At 40.3% G+C, this 18,438-nt stretch overlaps 1 protein-coding gene across 1 annotated transcript in view; it reads right to left on the reverse strand.

Annotated features, from left to right (window-relative positions):
* Positions 1-314: 314 nt before the first annotated feature.
* Cdc5l (cell division cycle 5 like) overlaps positions 315-18,438 on the reverse strand; it is a 41,339-nt gene continuing 23,215 nt past the window's right edge. Inside the window, exons 10-16 of the mRNA XM_090355554.1 lie at positions 18,158-18,320; positions 16,719-16,883; positions 15,474-15,554; positions 14,989-15,231; positions 13,894-14,091; positions 2,670-2,882; positions 315-1,782 (exon numbers count right to left, since the gene is read on the reverse strand). Coding sequence (XP_090211680.1) covers positions 1,678-1,782; positions 2,670-2,882; positions 13,894-14,091; positions 14,989-15,231; positions 15,474-15,554; positions 16,719-16,883; positions 18,158-18,320 — 1,168 coding nt within the window. The 3' untranslated portion in view covers positions 315-1,677. The remainder of the gene's footprint in view (positions 1,783-2,669; positions 2,883-13,893; positions 14,092-14,988; positions 15,232-15,473; positions 15,555-16,718; positions 16,884-18,157; positions 18,321-18,438) is intronic.

The raw sequence follows: 18,438 nt of genomic DNA on the forward strand, positions 1-18,438 counted from the left end.
AAATTAACTTCACCTCTACAAGGACGACCTTGTTGTAATAACACTCATCTCCACTGCCAGTAAACACTTAGATTTGTTGTAAACTCCACAGATTGTAAACTCCACAAAATAAAATCAGAAGCATGTCTATTTTATTCATTGTTCTTTCTCTGGCACAGGACATTTATTCAATAAATAGCTAGTGAATGAGCAGGTCTCTCCTGCCTCCTTTTAACAGTCAGATGGGGCAAAAATTCAACCACATGTTGAATTCACACATTGAGCTTATAGACAAAGTAAATGAGTAAACCCTTTTTGTTGTCAGGATTTGGGACTTTTTCTTTTTTTTTTTTTTAAGATAGGGGTCTCTCATTATGTAGTCCAAGCTAGCCCTGACCTTTTTTGCTCCTCCTGTCTCAGCCTCCTGAGTGCTATGATTACAGGTGTGCACCACCATATCTGGCTACTAAATCATCTTATACATATATATATATATATATATATATATATATACACTTACAAAATTATCTGCTCCCACTTCTGCTTATTCTTCATATTCTGCACTTAAGTACTTGATAAGTAAGCTAAATACAGAGCTGTAATGAAGCTGGAACCTTTATGCCTGAGGGGTGGGAGGCAGGGAGGGGGGAAACACTTTGTAAAAAAAGAAAACATGGGCCAGGATCGTGACCTAATGGTAGAGTGGCCTAGCACATATGAAGCCCTGGGTTTGATTCCTCAGTGCCACACACACAGAAAATGTCACAAGTGGTGCTGTGGCTCAAGTGGTAGAGCACTAGCCTTAAGAAAGCCCAAGGACAGTATCCAGGCCCCGAATTCAAGCCCCAGGATGGGCAAAAAGCAAAAAAACTCATAGAAAAGAAATCATTTTGGGGCCGGGAGTTTGGCCTAGTGGGAAAAGTGCTTGCCTAGCATGCACAAAGACCGGGTTCGAGTCTTCAGTACCACATACATAGAAAAAGCTGGAAGTGGTGCTGTGGCTCAAGTGATAGAACAGTAGCCTTGAAGAAAGTCCAAGGACAGTGTTCAGGCCCTGATTTCAAGCCCCAGGACTAACAACAACAACAACAACAACAACAACAACAAAAAACCCTAAAAAAAAAAAAAAAGAAAAAAAAAACATTTTGAAGTTCTAATTCATGAGCTAGGTAAGCACCGTAAAGGTGAAGAGTGAAGAACCAAATTCATCTGACTCACAGTGTAGAGCAATGCATACTCTGCTGAACACAAAGGACTGCCCCCGAAGAACGCAGACTGGATGTCAGCTGAGTCCCTACAGTCACTGTGTGACCCCCGAGAGCAGCATCTGCTGTGGGCAGCTTCTGACTATTTACTTTACAAAAAGGCTACATTCTCAGTTTTGACATCTTTTTATTCAAGGGGTTACTCACAGGCAACACTTCAATCATGTTCTTTTTTAATGAAAGGCCAAAACTAAAAAACACAACTATGACACTGTAAAAGAATGCTCAGCTTAATAATTTAAACCCTGGTCCATCCTGTGTAGTTAAAAGTCCTTATACAGAATGTGTAAGACTGATTTGAAATTATTTAAAATAAACAACTGAAAAACTGCAGATGGTAGGTAAATCTGCCAATGAAGACAAGCATCCATTTCAGCCTTGCAGATATGGAAACCAGTGATTCTTTTGTCTTGTGAGAGACACAAAGTGTGCTTCAGAATTTGGACTGCAATGTCTCCTTCTCCAGCAGTAGGTCCGCATACCTCTGCTGAAGCTCCTTTTCTCTTTCCTGCTGCCGCTGCACATCTTCTTTAAGACACTTGGAGAGAAGAAAAGATGAAATAATAACTTCACATGTACATTCATAGAAAGTGAAAAAATCTGATGAAACAGAGCCATCCTAGAGACAGCCAAGATACTTGAGCACCCAGGAGGAATACATCCCTGGAAAGAGAATCACAAGGAGCAAAGATTTTTGTTGTAAAACCACTTCTGGGGCTGGGAGTTTGGCCTAGTGGTAGAGTGTTTGCCTAGCACACATGAAGATCTGGGTTCAATTCCTCAGTATCACATACATAGAAAAAAGCTGGAAGTGGTGCTGTGGCTCAAGTGGTAGAATGCTAGCCTTGAGGAAAAAGCCTAAGGACAGTGCTCAGGCCCTGAGCTCAAGGCCCAGGACTGGCCAAAAAAAAAGAAACAAAACACTTTTGTAACCATCCTTTTCTTTGCTTTTGTTAAAATTAACATCTTGTAAAATCTCTGCTGCTAATGCAATAAAGAGCCACTACTACCCTCCCAGCACACACAAATATCCTAAATAAGCCCTGACTGCCTTGAACTGGGCTCACTGAGGCGAGATGGACAAAACTTGGCCAAAAGAATTCAATGTTCTGAGGTTCACAGAATCCATTTACAAAAGGACATGGCTTCAGTTACCCTCTTCTAGGGACATGAATGGGATATGGTTAGGTCAGTGGGATAGAGCACCAGCAGTACTTATTCCCTTTCCTAGAGTATCCACATGGAACTGGAGGTGAGGAAAGGGAAGGCCTCCATCATTTGCCTGGCATATACATCACAAGGCAGGTCTAACTGGACGAAGGCCTCCAGTACACACTTCAGAGAAAGCCTACCAGGAAGAGGAAAATGGCAAAGCTCTGATCATTCAGTTATTTGCAGCTTTGAAGCAACAACACAAAGTGCTACCTCTAGTCTCCGTGGAATTGCAGAATCTTCGTGTTTCTTGAGTTCTTCAAAAGTGCGTAATTCCAAGTGGGCCTGCTCAATTTGGTCCCATAAGTCATTCAACTGTTTCATAAGGCCCATAGCCCGAGACTGGTAACCTCCAAGCAAAATCTTCATCTTCTTTTCCATCTTTGCAGCTCTCTTGGCTTCAGTTGTCATGTGACCCCTGTTTATCTGGGGGAGTAGGGGAAGATCACCTCAACATATGTGAAAAAAGCAAAACACTAAAGGACTAAACAGAGCCTCAAAACAAAACTACATGACAGCTCCTCTTACTTCAACTAATATGGCACAAATTTAATTTAAGAAGGATCTTGCATTACACCTGAAGTTTATCCTCTATAATCTCTCTAAAGTAAGTTCACTCACGATTCAATCTCAAAGCAAGTCTTAGTTTTTAGGGTATGGGAAGATGACTATGTTTTAAAAAATATGATTTGGGACATGATATAAAAATCAATGTTAATAAATTCTTTAATAAAAAATGCCCCCCCCAAATATGATTTGGGCCAGGAGTATAGCCTAGTGGTAGAGTGCCTGCCTAGCATGCACAAAGACCTGGGTTTGATTCCTAGGTACCACATACACAGAAAAGACCAGAAGTGGTGCTGTGGCTCAAGTAGTAGAGCACTAGCCTTGAGGAAAGCCCAGGGACAGTGCTCAGGCCCTGAGTTCGTACTCCAGGACTAGCAAAAAAATAAAAAATATGATCTGGTATCAATCCTCTGCATTGATTTTGAACAGGCAGCATTTATACCTCAAAACTGAGCTTCTACATTAGACAACTTGGCCATTTTTAATAACTGTGGTAACAGCCCATCCAATTATCATGTTGTAAGTGAAACAAAGCATAATATTTTCCATATACAAAAGTACTATGTCAGAAGCTTCAAGGGAAATAAAAAATCCCATTCCTGATAACAATAACAAAAATTCTGAGGAAACAAAAGGTTAACAACAACAACGAAAAAAAAAAACCCTAAGAAAAACAACATTTTTCTATTAAATATGTGTGCCGGGCATATATGAGCTACCCTCCTAAAATTGTAAGGAAATAATTAAAAGTGTGTAATTCACCAAAGAACAGAAGAATAAAAACAAAATTTTCATCAACATTCTGGCACCTTATAAACTGGTGTAGCAGGCAGAGAAAGGCCCTACTCAGAGGGAGGAATAGCAAGAAGAGAGCTGCATCCATTAACACACAGGAATATATTCTACATGCCCACATCATAACCACATCCGAGTTCGAAGTGATCTGCAAAAGCCTCATTTTGACACACAACACACAATGATGAGGTTTAAGCCTTTCCTCCTTCCTCTGTCTCTCTCAGTATGATAATATAAATGCTATTCTTCTCTCATACATTAAATGAAATGGGGATACTTAAACAGAAATGGTCTTCATGGAAAATACTACCAAATGCAAAAAACTGACATGAAAATCATACCAAAGATGTTCTGAATAGGTTTAGAAACTAAGTCAATCAAAACAAAATATACAGTTTTTCTCAACAACTGTGATATATAACATCTGGTTTCAAAAAAATGCAGGCTCTGGGGCCGGGAGTTTGGCCTAGATAGAGTGCTAGCCTAGCATGCACGAAGACCCAGGTTCAATTCCTCGGTAACCACATATATATAGAAAAAAAGCCGAAGTGGTGTTGAGGCTCAAGTGGTAGAGCTCTAGCCTTGAGAAAGTCCAAAGACAGTGCTCAGACCCTGAGTTCAAGCCCAGGACTGGCAATCAATCAATCAATATTATTTTTTTAATGCAGGCTCACTCTCAATGCTTTATGGTCAGAATATGCAAAAAAAAAAAAGTATCCATGGTCCAGGAATTTGGCCTATTGGTAGAGTGCTTGCCTAGCATGCATGAAGACCCAGGTTCGATTCCTCGGTACCACAACATAGAAAACAAACAAACAAAAAAGTCAAAAGCGGTGCTGTGGCTCAAGTGGTAGAGCTCTAGTCTTGAGAAAAAACCCAAGGACAGTGATCAGTGCCAAGCCCACGACTGCACCAAAAAAAAAAGTATCCAGCAAAAGAAAGTTTAGTGCTTCTACTAGAAAAGTAGTACTTGATTCATATCTACCCAGTCTCTAGCTTGGTTTATTACAAATTAAATAAATGACAGGGAAATGCCACTCTATCATGTGCCTTACAAGCATAACCTATGCACAAAGCTCCTTTGAAAATATTCTTCCAGCATTTCATGAAAGCTAAGCTTTCATTATTCTGTACTTTACCTGAAAAACTAAACACAGGTGAGTTGGTAATGGAACCATTTTCTCCTAAAGGTAACAAATCCAGTAAGTTCCATGATATGCTGTCTTTCTTTTCTTTTTTTTTTTTGTCAGTCATGGGGCTTGAACTCTGGCCTGGGTGCTGTCCCTGAGCTCTTTGGCTCAAGGCTAGTACTCTACCACTTGAGCCATGGTGCCACTTTTGGTTTTCTGGTGGTTAATTGGGCATAAGAATCTCACCAAGCTAGGTGTGGTGGCTCACACCTGTAATCCTAGCTACTCAGGAGGCTGAGATCTGAGGATCAGTGGTTCAAAGCCAGCCCCAAATACTAAAGACCCAGAGACTCTCACCCTCAATTAATCAAGAGAAAACTGGAAGTGAGGATGTAGCTCAAGAGGTAGGGTGGTAGTCTGGAGCTAAAGAGCTCAGGGTCAGTGCCCAGGTCCAGAGTTCAAATCCCATGACCAACCCAAAAAAAAAAAATGTCTCATAAACTTTTTGTGTCAGGGCTTGGTTTTGAACTGGCTTTGAACTGTAATCTTCAGATCTCAACCTCCTGAGTATCTAGGATTATAGGTATAAGCCACTAGCACCCAGCTTGTCTTTCATATATATTGCCAATCAAAGTTCAGAATCCCCTTAGCGTGCTTTAAATACATATCAACACATCATTTCCAATCATTTTTATTTTTGGTAGGTCATGGGGCTTGAACCTCGGGCCTGGGTACTATCCCTAAGCTCTTTTGCTCAAGGCTAGCACTCTTAACACTTTGAGCCACAGCTCCTTGTCAGATTTTTCTAGTGGTTAACTGGAGAGACTTTCTTACCCTGGATGGCTTTGAACTGAGATCCTCGGATCTCAACCTTCTGAGTAGCTAAGGATTACAGGTGTGAGCCACCAGCTCCAGGCTCCAATAATCGTAAATAAAATTAAGTTCGCTATCACTATTAGGAATTTAAAGCAGACCAACACCTGACCGATTAAAGCTGACTTCATCCAGTGTAAAAGGTAATATTCAACCCAAAGCAGACGAATGAGAATATGTCAGCACATCAGTGTGTGAGAATGTAAATGCTGTGGCTGACAGATCACAAAGTTTCTACAGTTCTCTCAACAGCATCATGCATCTGGAATAATATCAGGAGAAGTAGTGACACCAGAAGGGCCACAATTTAATGTTTGCTAAAGTTGGGTAAGGACAGAGGACATTGGTCTAATTACTTCAGGACAGATTTGAAAATTCCTGTAATAAAAGACAATTTCCGGGCAATGGAAACAAGGGTTTTTTTGTTGGTGGTGGTTTTCTTTTCTTTTCGTTCTGATTGTTCATTTATATGTCTTTGGAAGTGCAAGGGGAGACAAAGAAATGGAAGAACAAAGAATGAACAAATGCGGCAATAATATTCACCAGACACTGTTGAAAATGAACTAACTATACAACTTGTGGGTGAGGATGGGAGGAAAAACCAGGAGACAGCAAGAGAAAGTGTGACATTTTCCAAAAAGAAATGTACTCAATTACCTGACCTATGCAACTGTAATCCCTCTATACACCACTTTTATAACAACAACAACAAAATCTTATTAAAATTCATGCCTACTCTAAAGGGGATTGTTAACATATGACCAACTATTCACCAATCACGAAACAACAATGTAATGAACTATAATGGAACCATTAATATTTACAAAAGCATGTCAATATATCAAAACATAAACATAAAATGATAAACTGAAATCCATGACAAAAAACCCATTTGCAATAACCAAAAATCTGAACGTTAGGTCTTGCTGGGTATAACAATCTCTCTTTCAAAATCTACCCATGTGGGCCAGAAGTTTAGTCTAATGGTAGAGTGCTTGCCTAGCATGCATGAAGCTCTAGAGGGCTTGATTCCTCAGTACCACATACACAGAAAAAGCCAGAAGTGGTGCTTAAGTGGCTCAAGTGGCAGACCACTAGCTTTGAGAAAGCCCAAGGACAGTGCTCAGGCCCTGAGTTCAAGCCCCAGGACTGGCCAAAAAAAAAAAAAAAACCAACCATGTCTCCAGCTTCAGACATTCATTAAAACACACAGAATATGAGAACTTTTAACACCCATTGCACAATGAAGTTGCTTCTTTTTTTTACCTTTTTTGTGCCAGTCCTGGAGCTGAAATTCAGGGCGTTTTTACTCAAATCTAGCTCATTGAGCCACAGAAAGCCTTCTAGCTTTTTTGGTGCTTAATTGGAGATGTGAATTTCACAGACTTTCCTGCCTGGGCTATCTTCCAACCTCCATCCTCAGATCTCAACCTTTTTTTTTTGCCAGTCCTTGGCCTGAACTCAGGGCCTGGGCACTGTCCTTGGGCTTTCTCAAGGCTAGCACTCTACCACTTGAGTCACAGCACCACTTCTGGTTTTTTCTGTGTATGTGTTATTGAGGAATCAAACCCTCTAGAGCTTCATGCATGCTAGGCAAGCACTCTACCACTAGGCCACACCCCCAGCCCAGATCTCAGCCTCTTGAGTAGCGAGGCATGAGCCACTAGTGCCCAGCTCAAGTTGTTTCTTGAGGGTGAACAATTTTCAGCCAGGTATCCACCACTGAGGGAACCGAGGTTTGCAGACACACTTGCTCACACTGCTCTCTGCTAGTATCTCATTTCATTCTCCTCAAACTACCACTTCCATTAGGCAAAAACTATTACCCTTCCAAGGTTCACAGATAAACAAAGTGAGGGAGACCCACATCAGTCACTGTGCGCTGATGCTCTGCAGTGGTACCCTACTTTACAGCCCACCTCAGGCACACCGCTAACAAGGAACCACATGTTCTCCTTGCTCTAGCCTGAGATAAAAGCATACCTAAGCCAGGCGTGGTGGTTCCTGCCTGTCATCCTAGCTACTCAGGAGGCTGAGATCTGAGGATCAAGGTTCAAAGCCAGCCCAGACACTAAAGACCATGAGACTCTTATCTCCAATTAAAAGGAGTAAAAGGGAAGTGGGGCTGTGGCTCAATGGGAGGGAGGTAGCCTTGAGCGGAAGAGCTCAGTGACTGCACCCAGGCCCAGAGTTCAAGCCCCACAACGCACAGAGGGGAAAAAGCATACCTGAAAAAAATTCAACCTGTGAGACTGAATGGCTTAAAGCTACCATATGGGTCCCTGAAAAGCCAATCACTCCAGACCCTGACCACAGGACCTTGGTAACTGCTGTTGCTCCTCATTCCTCTCTGCTGGGACAGGCAGGGACCTGGGGCAACACCCACTTAAAAAATTTTTGACACTTAAGCAAGTTTTTAACCTTTCCCAGATTCTATATTTAAATTCCCAATTATTTTACTCTTAAACTATAAGCCTATTTGAAAATAAACATTTTTGAAAAAATTTACAGGGAATGACTTTTTAAAGAATATGAGCAAAATGAAACCTGTGTTTAGTTATTAAAATACGATCTTTGCTACAAACTTTTGAGAGAAAAAAGATCCTTTAAAAAATCATATTCATGGGGCTGTGAGCATAACCTAGTGGTAGAGTGTTTCCCTAGCATGCATCAAGTCCTGGGTTCAATTCCTCAGTACCACATACACAGAAAAAAAGCCAGAAGTGGTCAGAAGTGGTGCTGTGGCTCAAGCAGTAGGGTGCTAGTCTTGAGAAAGCTCAAGGACAATGCCTAGGCCCTGAATTCAAACCCCAGTACTGGCAAAAAAAAAAAAAAAAGAATTATATTCATGGGCAGGCACAGGTGGCCTGTAATCCTAGCTATTCAAGGATCTGAGATCTGAGAACTACAATTCAAAAACAATCCAGGCAGGAAGTCAGTGAGTCTCTTATCTCCAATTAACCTCTGAGAAGACTAAAAGTGACACTGTGGCTCAAAGTGATAAAATGCTAGCCTAAACAAAAGAACTTAGGGACAATATTCAGGTCCTGAATACAGCCCTACAACCAACAAAAAAAAAAATCATATTCACAATATTGTAGTATTAAATGAAGTATCAATATGCAGTTTTAATCTTTCCTCTCTTCACCTACACACTAATAAAAAGACATACATATGCACACAAAATGTTGGGAGGTGATTATGTTAGATAGAAGACTACTATATTCTTCTATTTTAACTTTCCTAGAATAGACAGGTATTATTTTTAGAAAAATGTCCACACTTTTTTTTAATGTATAGAAGAGAAACTGTCTAAAAGCCTGGCAAGAGACCCATGGAAAATTTATGATCCCCAGGAGATGAGTCAGCGAAACCGTAAGTGTTTCCTCGGGTCATTATAAAAGGGAGCTGTATGGGACTTCTAAAAGTGTAACTGTTACTTTCAAGCTCACTGAGTTTGCTAAGGTTACTAAGTCTAAGTAATTCCAAAATAAACACATTATCCTTAGGTTTCCAACACTGTCTTTAGTTTAAGTCTGTTACAGTGAGGTTCAGAAACACTTAGAGCATCCTTCACTAAAACTCTTGCTTAGGGGCTCAGAACTGAATCCTACACCACTATAAAAAGAGGTTTAACAATACCCAAAATAAATACACAGTGGATGGCAGCTCCACTCCCCAGTCACCATTCAGCAACATGATTCTATAATAGAAAGATATGGTCCTATCACCACATTTGCAAACAAAAGTCACAAGTAGTTCCTCTCATTTCCAGACTCCTCACTGGCATGAAGTCTCTTCACTGAACCTTCCCTCTACCGATGAGAGCAAGTTCCAGTAGGAGATTACAGTCAACATCTATCAGAGTGAGCAGCCAGCAGAATGAATCCCTGAAAGTAAGCCAACAGGCAGTCCCTAACTAACAACCTCTCCAGGGTCAGTAATCCACTAACAAAACAACACCAGCATGTTTTATGGCATATGTGAGACAGTGAAGTCCCAACAGCCTGAAGCAGATCCAGTTTGGGCTGAAGAATCACAAGCAACACAACTAAACCAAGGAAATCTCTGATCCAGCTCTCAGTTCTTGCTAGAGACAACTGAAAAAAAAAAAAAAAAAAAACAACAACAACAACAACCATCCATCAAAGCCTTGAAAAAAAGAGTCATGGCAGAGGAAAGCAGACTTGGAAACCAGAGTCCCACGGGACTGGGACCCTCCTCTCCTCTCTACAAGCCATGTAAGCATCATCCTGATGACATATCTTCTGCACAGAGCCCTTGACCAGCACTGCCCACTAACTCATTCCATACCCCTCATTTTCACTCCAAGGAAAGGTTTTCCTGTGTAAATGTATCTGCCTTCAAAATGGAAATTGCTGAGAAAATGGAATCCATTGTGCTGCCAATTCTGCTGAAATATAACCCTCCAGAAAGTCAGGGTCCTCAGAAGAGTTACAAACACAGGGAGAAGAATTTTTAATGTGTTATCTGTGCTCTTTAAGTTACTTTATTTCCAAGAAGTCAGTGTTACCTAATATCTGTGGGCTACAACAACTATGCCAGTGAAATACAGGGAGAGGTATTACTCCTGGACATGTTTCCCATTTTTATAGCTAACATGACAAAATCCACTTTGCAGCCAAACTTTCTCAACACAGAAGTTTAGATATTATTTGAAATACTATTAAATTTAATGGCATGCCTAAATTAAGACTTTTCATTTCACTTTTGCACCTACTAGAAATTATTTCACTCAAAATAATTATGTCTTCAGATGATTTCCTATCACTCGAAGGAGAAACAAATTACAACACTTCAAATTCTATTTGCACTTCCCAATAGAGAGATGACTCACTTAGGTGGCATCCAAAAAATATGAGTTCTCCCACATCACGCTTTTCCAAGGTAACTTAAGCCCCCAGTGGACAGTTTATCTGGCACTACTTCTCCTAGCAGTCACCTGTCATGTCCTCAGAAGCATTAAGGTGCACAGAACACTTCAACTCATGTTAAAATGCTCTCAGCATGCTGTGTTGCGCATTCACCTCCTTTCCTTCTCTGATACTGGCTATCACTTCTGCCTCCTCTGCCACTCCTTAACACGTCGGCATCTGGCAAGCTGCCTCCGAGGCAGAATACAACACATAGGCATGGGTACAATGGTCCTTTCCATTTCTGACCTTTAGGCACACTGTCTCTGCATTTAAGAGACTATAAAACATGAGCACACAGGCATTCCACATTTCCCAGAATCTCGGAGGAGGTTCTCCACATTTTAAGTGGGTATCCTAGGATTTTCAGGAATGGGCTAGGTTTCAAATATTAATCATGAACAATGGCTGAAAGACCAGCTCCAATGTAAACCTCAAGGCATATTTTTTAATCCATTTAGGAGACACCAGTGGCAGCAAAGCTGGATTTCATCTGACTTGATGAGCTGTGATAGGGCCACAATTTAGATTCACTGTTCCAAAGTTCGTGGCAGAAAAAAAAAATCAAAACACTGGCAACTATGGGGTGCTGAGCTTGCCCAGAAAAGCCTATCTCCCTGAACCTGAGAGTGGAATGGATAATTTGAGAATAGCATTCAGTTTATACAATACAACTGGAGTTCCTTCCCCACAACAAACTTTGAATAATGTTTATAATTTAGCAATCAACTGAAATGATGAAAGAATTACCACAATTGAAATAAAATATTTATGTATTTCAAACCAGTAAAACTATGTCTTCAAAAGCTATGAGAAACCTAGTTCTGAATTAGGGATGGAGACAAAACGGGGGATTTGTTTATTTGGGTCTTTGGGTTGCTTTTCTTCTTCAAGATTTAATAAACTTTCATTTGAAATAAGCAGAGTTTACTAAGTTAAAGGATCTGATTAAGTATTCCTTAAAAGTAACTAGCTGGATAAACAATAAAGCACAAGTTATCCAAGAGTCAGGGGGAGAAAAATTACTTCAGACTGTTTTATGAACATTCTTCCAAATTCACCAATCCTTCAACAAAAATAGTTCAACGGGAGATTTCAGTTCCTGGTACTGAAGTGAACAAAGAGAACCACATGTTTTTAATGGCTGCTCATAAACGACCCAAATAAATCTCTAAAAGAACAGCAGTGGTTCTTTCTGTACTTTTCCCTTCAAATTCACAAGACCAACTCCTCACAGAAATAAAAATTACTGTACTTTATGGCACCATTTGCTCTGTGACACATTTATTTGCTGTCAGAAAAGTTAGTGCCTCGACAAAGTAAATGAGATTTAGGAGGAAAACTGTTTTGTTTTGTGTTTGGTTTGTTTTTTGTTTTTTTTTAAATTTAAACAGCACAAAATGTCCTTGCCATTTGTGGCAGAAAAAGTTTACCCACCTCAAATGAAAAGATTTTCAAACTAAGTGACAGATCTAAGTATTTATATACAACTGTTTCAAGGAAGCTTTCCAAATAGCTTTCCAATCATTTCTGATGCTGACCTTAGATCAGGATCACACTGCTAACTACCATTTATAAAAAATGAAGCCTACAGAACACAAAGTATCACTTACAATTCAACCACTGATGGGTTCTGTGCCCCTGACTTTGGCTGTGGATTAAAACATAGAGCAACAGCACATCCTGCTGGAAGCTGGTAGGACAACTAGCACTATTAGCAGCTGAACCTAGCTCCCCGAAAAGTGAGAATTACTTCAGAAATACTCACTTCCCACTAAACAGGAAGCAAAAGTTCAGAGGCACTAACCACTAGGTGTCTGTAGATGTGATCTTAAAGGTTAAATTAAGACTTTCAAATAAATGACTTCCAAATTAAAAGAACACTGTATTCCTGCTCATTTCTCTTGCTCCACAAAGCCCAACTACCCCAAGTAATTCTAATAGCTGGATTTGGCCCAAAATAACAATACTTGCAAATTGCCATCTAAGAAAAACTACTGATCACATAAAAGAGGAAACTGAGGCTATTTTCTGCATAAAATTGTCTGATTCTACATACAATCCCATCTTGGCTCAAAAAACACCCCTAACGACCACCATTAAGAATCTACAAGGCAGCCTGGTGGTCTGTGATTGGCAAAATGCCTGCATAGATTCTGGAATTTGAAACATGCCAACTATATTAAGGAACCACAATCATGAAACAACTAGTGTGTCTCTCAATCACAGAAACCAGTGCAGCCATTAAACTAGCTAACTAGGTAATCCAGCTCCTCTCTCTAACTCCAATGTATAGGAATAAGGAATACAAATATAGGAATAGATGCTACATGCCAGTGGCTCACCCCTGTAATCCCAGCTACTCAGGAGGCTGAGATCTGAGGATCACAGTTCAAAGCCAGCCCTGGCAGGAAAGTCCATGAAGACTCTTACCTCCAGTAAACTACTCAGAAAAGGCCAGAAGTGGCACTCTGGCTCAAGTGGTAGAGTGCTAGCCTAGAGCACAAAGAGATCCAGGGACAGCGCCCAGACCCTGAGTTCAAGCCCCAAGGAGGAAAAAAAAAATACACAGAAATAGAAAAGCATCAAAGCTCTATGCTGGCTTGGCTAAAAAAAAAGAAACTCCTTTGTACCAATAAAAGACATTATCCTGATGTCATCCTAGGAATATCACTTCTCACAAAAAAGGCTGTCATCAACCTGCAGTACATTCTTTAGAAAATGAGCAATTCTGAAAATCCAGTGAAAAAGGCCAAGGAAGATCAAACACTTCAGTGTAATGTTCTACAAGTAGTTCAGAGGCAATACAAAGCTGAACCTGTAGCTGGGCTCCAGTGGCTCATGCCTATAACCCTAGCTACTCAGGAGGTTGAGATCTGAAGATCACAGTTCACAGCCAGCCCAGACACTGAAGTCTGTGAGACTCTTATCCCCAATTAACCACCAGAAAGCCAGAAGTGGCACTGTGGCTCAAGTGGTAGAGCACTAGTCGAGCTGAAGAGCTCAGGAACAGCACCCAGGCCCAGAGTTCAAGTCCCATAACCAGTGGAAAAAAACTGAAGCTGTCACCAGCGGTATTATTTAGCTCATTATTCTAATCAAAATCTATCTGAATTGGAACTTTCAAAGGATACTGACCTCAAGCCTCTTTTCAAGTGATTCAATTCTATCCTTCTTGCTGGCTAGATTAGCCCGTGTATATCGGCTTTGCCCCGGAAGATACAAAACTTGACTGTAGCACTCTTCCCACACCTGGCTGTAAGCTTCACTGGAGAGCTCACCATGACTCATTCCTTGTTTTACCACTTCCATCTCTTGTACCAGAATTTCCTGTGCCTGTTTACAACCAGAAATTCAGTAAGTTTAAATTCCATAAATGCTAGACAGTGGAAAACTTCTAACTAGTCCAAACTGGTGCAGTGGTTACAACTGTAACTCTAATTGTTTCTGTAGTAACCTACAGATCTCTTACGAGATCGAGAGGTTAATGGCTCAGGGCCAGCTTATGCACAAAGTTGACAAGATCCCCATCTTGATCAATGAAGGGCTGGATGTGGTAGTATTCACCTGTCATTCCAGCTAGCTGGAAGTGTAAACAGGAAGATAAGGGACCAGGCCCACCCAAGCAAAAAGCCTACTGGGAAAACATCAAAGAGGAAAAGGCTGGGGGGAGGGAGTCTTTGGCTCAAGGAATAAGAGCATTGCCTGGCAAGCACAAGACCCTTAGTTCAAATCCCAGTACAACAACAACAACAAAACAAAACAAAAACTAGTCTCTTTTCTCCCTCAAGTCAGAGGCCAGGAATTCTGATCAGATGTTTTTGTTGGTTTTTTTTCCAAAGGGAGGTGTCAATATTAAGCCAAATGATTCAAGAAACCCCTAAGTAAATGCAAATTGGTTTTAAGAAGTCAAGCACCATGGTCCTAATAGTATAAGCATCGTTTGTTTTCACTTTTTTTTTTTTTTAAGCAATACTAGAGTTTAAACTCAGAGCCTTGCACTTGGCAGGCATATGCTCTACCTCTGGAGCCAGACACCCAGCCCTTTTGTTTCTGATACCTGAGGGCAGGTTCTTGCATCTGTGCCCTGGCCAGCCTGGCTCTAAACACCCAGTGACAACTCCCATGTAGGTGGGAGGAAGGTGCACACCAGCAAGGCAAGCTCACATCTGTCCAGAACACACAGCATCTAAGAAGTGCTCAGCCCACAGCAGAAACTCTGCTCACACATACCTTTTTCAGCTCTTCTTTGGAGAACTTCTCATAAGGGCTATGCTCCAAATAGGTAATGTGTTCTGCATTGTTTGTACTAAAGCCTACAGTTTTTCCTTTCTTATTTCCAGAGGGTTCATAGGGATGGTGAAGAAGATCATAATGAAGCATTGTAATCATTTCCTTTTTGATTAGTTCTTCACTTTTCTGCAAATCTGTCAGAGGTGGTTCTACATTTAAGGGTCTTAGAATAGTTTCATTTACCTAAAATTTTAAAACAAGTTACAATTACCAGATGTACCACTGCAATATACTAATGATATGATGTATAATTTATAGTATGCACTAAATAGCAATTATTTTCAAAAGTGAAGTTTTTCCTCTACTAATGATTTCCAAAGAGACATTTACTATACTCTAGGAAACAGATGAAATTTTGTTTCACAATCTTTATGAATGACATAAAAAGCACCAATCAATTAAGCTTCCTGAATCAGGATCCTTACTTCAGACGGTCTTGGCAAATCTTTCTGGACAGCTTTGTGCATTCGCTTCATTTCTTTCACTCGTTCAGCTTCTCGTATGGCCTGAAAAAAGATTTTATGTCCATTACTGCATCTATCCAGTATTTGACACTTCTTATCAAGTACACTCAAAAACTAAAGGTGGAGCAGGTTTCTAGAACAATAATGTTAAGGCCACAGAAATAACTGGTAGATCCATTCTCATCACACAACAGAAACTAAGAATCTCCAGTGTGTACCAGAGCATTCTCTGTAATTATATCACTTCATGGTTACTCAGGAGACTTCCACACACCCTTTCCCTTCAGCTAAAGCTAGTGACTTTTCATTTAAAAGCTAAACCATGGGGCCGGGAGTTTGGCCTAGTGGTTAAAGTGTTTGCCTAGCATGCATGAAGACCCGGGTTCTATTCCTCGGTACCACATACATAGAAAAAAGCCAGGAGTGGTGCTGAGGCTCAAGTGGTAGAGCTCTAGCCTTGAGAAAGTCCAAGGACAGTGCTCAGGCCCTGAGCTCAAGCCCAGGACTGGCAAATAAATAAATAAATAAATAAATAAATAAATAAATAAATAAATAAATAAAAGCTAACCCATGGCATAAATAACAGGGTAATCAATAAAACTTTATACCATTTATGAGAAAGTAAATGTAACTCAAAAGTAGCTGGGAACAAAACACAAGGTTGTCTGCTCCTCACATTCACATGGTTTCCTTCTAAAATAGGACTTCCATTGAATTTGTGATTTATTCTCACAGACACCCAGCAGAACTAATCAAAACATCTTTTCTTCGCTAGAGTTGAAGCAATGTTTAGAAGGCTACTCGTGTGGGCTCAGGGCCTAAGCACTGTCCTTGGACTTTCTCAAGGCTTAGCACTCTACCACTTAAGCCTCAGCACCACTTCCAGCTTTTTTATATGTATGTGGTGCCGAGGAATCGAACCCAGGTCTTAGTGCATGCTAGGCAAGCACTCTACCACTAGGCCAAACTCCCAGCCCAGAAGACTACTTGTATATTTTAAAGAGGCATGATGAACTCTACTTGATACTTCCATATACCTAGATACAATCAGTTACATCAGTGTATATTACTAATGATGTATTTAATTTAGGAAAATGTTGCTTAAATATTGGGGAAAGATCTAGGGACATGAAGCTGCCACTCTTCCCTTGTGATATCTGCCGAACCACTGGACAAACTCTCACTCCTTTCTGCACCATCACTCACCTGCTTCCGTGCATCCACATCTGCAGCATCTTCAATGTATGTATCATCTACCTCACGTTCCTCAAGCTCCTTCTCAGCATTTTCTGGTAGAACAATTTCAAAATCATTCTTAGGGGCAGGAAGGCCCATCAATCCTAAACGGAGATGTTCACGAGATTCTCTTTCCTATAGAAAGGAATTATTCAATTCATGCATATCAAGGATTCAACCATATTCTCTGAATTTCCCAAAAACCCAGCTAGCCTAACATTAATTTAGAAAAATGATCCTGACTTCAGAACTAGTCTTTTCTTCTTTTAGAGACAGGTTCTTGCCATGTGATCTAGGCTTGCCTGGAACTCACAAGCCTCTTGCACTCCCCCCTAAGATTAAAGGTGTATGCCACTATGCCTGAATTGGTTTACTTACATAAGCATTCAGAAGTGGCATTAGTTGGCATCAAATAAGCATTAAAAGAACTTTAGGCTAGCCTGAGCTACAGGCTCAGAATTAGGCTCTCAAGACTCAAAAAACATATATAAATTAACCAACCTATACGTGAAGAGGTGTGAGATACATATATATCATGTTATCAGTATTATTAGAATTCACTTTTTTTTTTTTTGGCCAGTCCCAGGGCTTGAACTCAGGGCCTGAGCAGTGTCCTTGGGCTTTCTCAAGGCTAGAGCTCTACCACTTGAGCCATAGTACCATTTCTGGCTTTTTTCTATGTATGTGGTACTAAGGAGTCTTCATGAATGCTAGGCAAGCACTTTTACCACTAGGCCAAACTCCCAGCCCTAAAATAAATAATTTTTTTAAAAACTGATTTTCTGTGACATCCGATATGAACTAATGGTTAAAATAAAATAAAAAGAATACCTTTAGCTTCAGCAAAACTTAATTTTTATTTATTTGCTCTTTTGTTTGTTTTTGCCAGTTCTACAGCTTGAACTCAAGACCTAGACTCCATCTCTTGGACCTCTTTGTGCTCTACCACTTGAGCCACAATTCCACTTCTGGCTTTTCTGAGTAATTTACTGGAGATAAAAAGTCTCATGAGGACTTTTCTGCCTGGGATGGCTCCAAACTGCAATCCTTAGGTCTTAGTCTCCTGGATAGCTAGTATTACAGGCAAGATTTAACAGCACCCAACTTAAGTCTTAATTTTATAATTAGCATTGAGTTCTAGACTGTCTTAAACATACAAGGCAATTCAGAAAAATTCAGGTCCAAAGGTTCATTAAATAAATGAAACTGAAATAGAAATAGAAAAGTAAAACAAATGTATCCTTCATAAAAGTATTAATTAGTAAGTGGCAAAATAAAAATCATTGAGATATAAGAGTATTACTTTCAGTGCTTATCAATATTCAAGTTCCAGTCCTACCCCCCCCCAAAAAAAATGCATGTGTGTAGGCATGTATGCGCTTGTGTGTATGCCTAGAATTGACATTTACCATCTGCTTCACATAAGAAGGATCACTGTAGTCCGCCATTCCATCTTCTGGGTTAATGTTTAACTTGTCCCTCAGTGGAGTTCTACCAGGGGTGGAGTTAGTCACAGGCTTGGGGGTGGTTCCACTCCGAGGAGTCAGCCCTTCAGCTCCATTAGAAGGAGTCCTTGAAAACAGAAATTCCAGTTAATAAGAGTGTCACACATATTTAAATTACACTTTCAAATGTTTTTCATATAAATTACTTAATAGGAAATACGGAAGAAAAAACATTCTAAAACTTC

Source organism: Megascapheus bottae, chromosome 22 (genome assembly GCF_031878675.1).
Source record: "Megascapheus bottae isolate mThoBot1 chromosome 22, mThoBot2.hap1, whole genome shotgun sequence".
Lineage (NCBI taxonomy): Eukaryota > Metazoa > Chordata > Mammalia > Rodentia > Geomyidae > Megascapheus > Megascapheus bottae.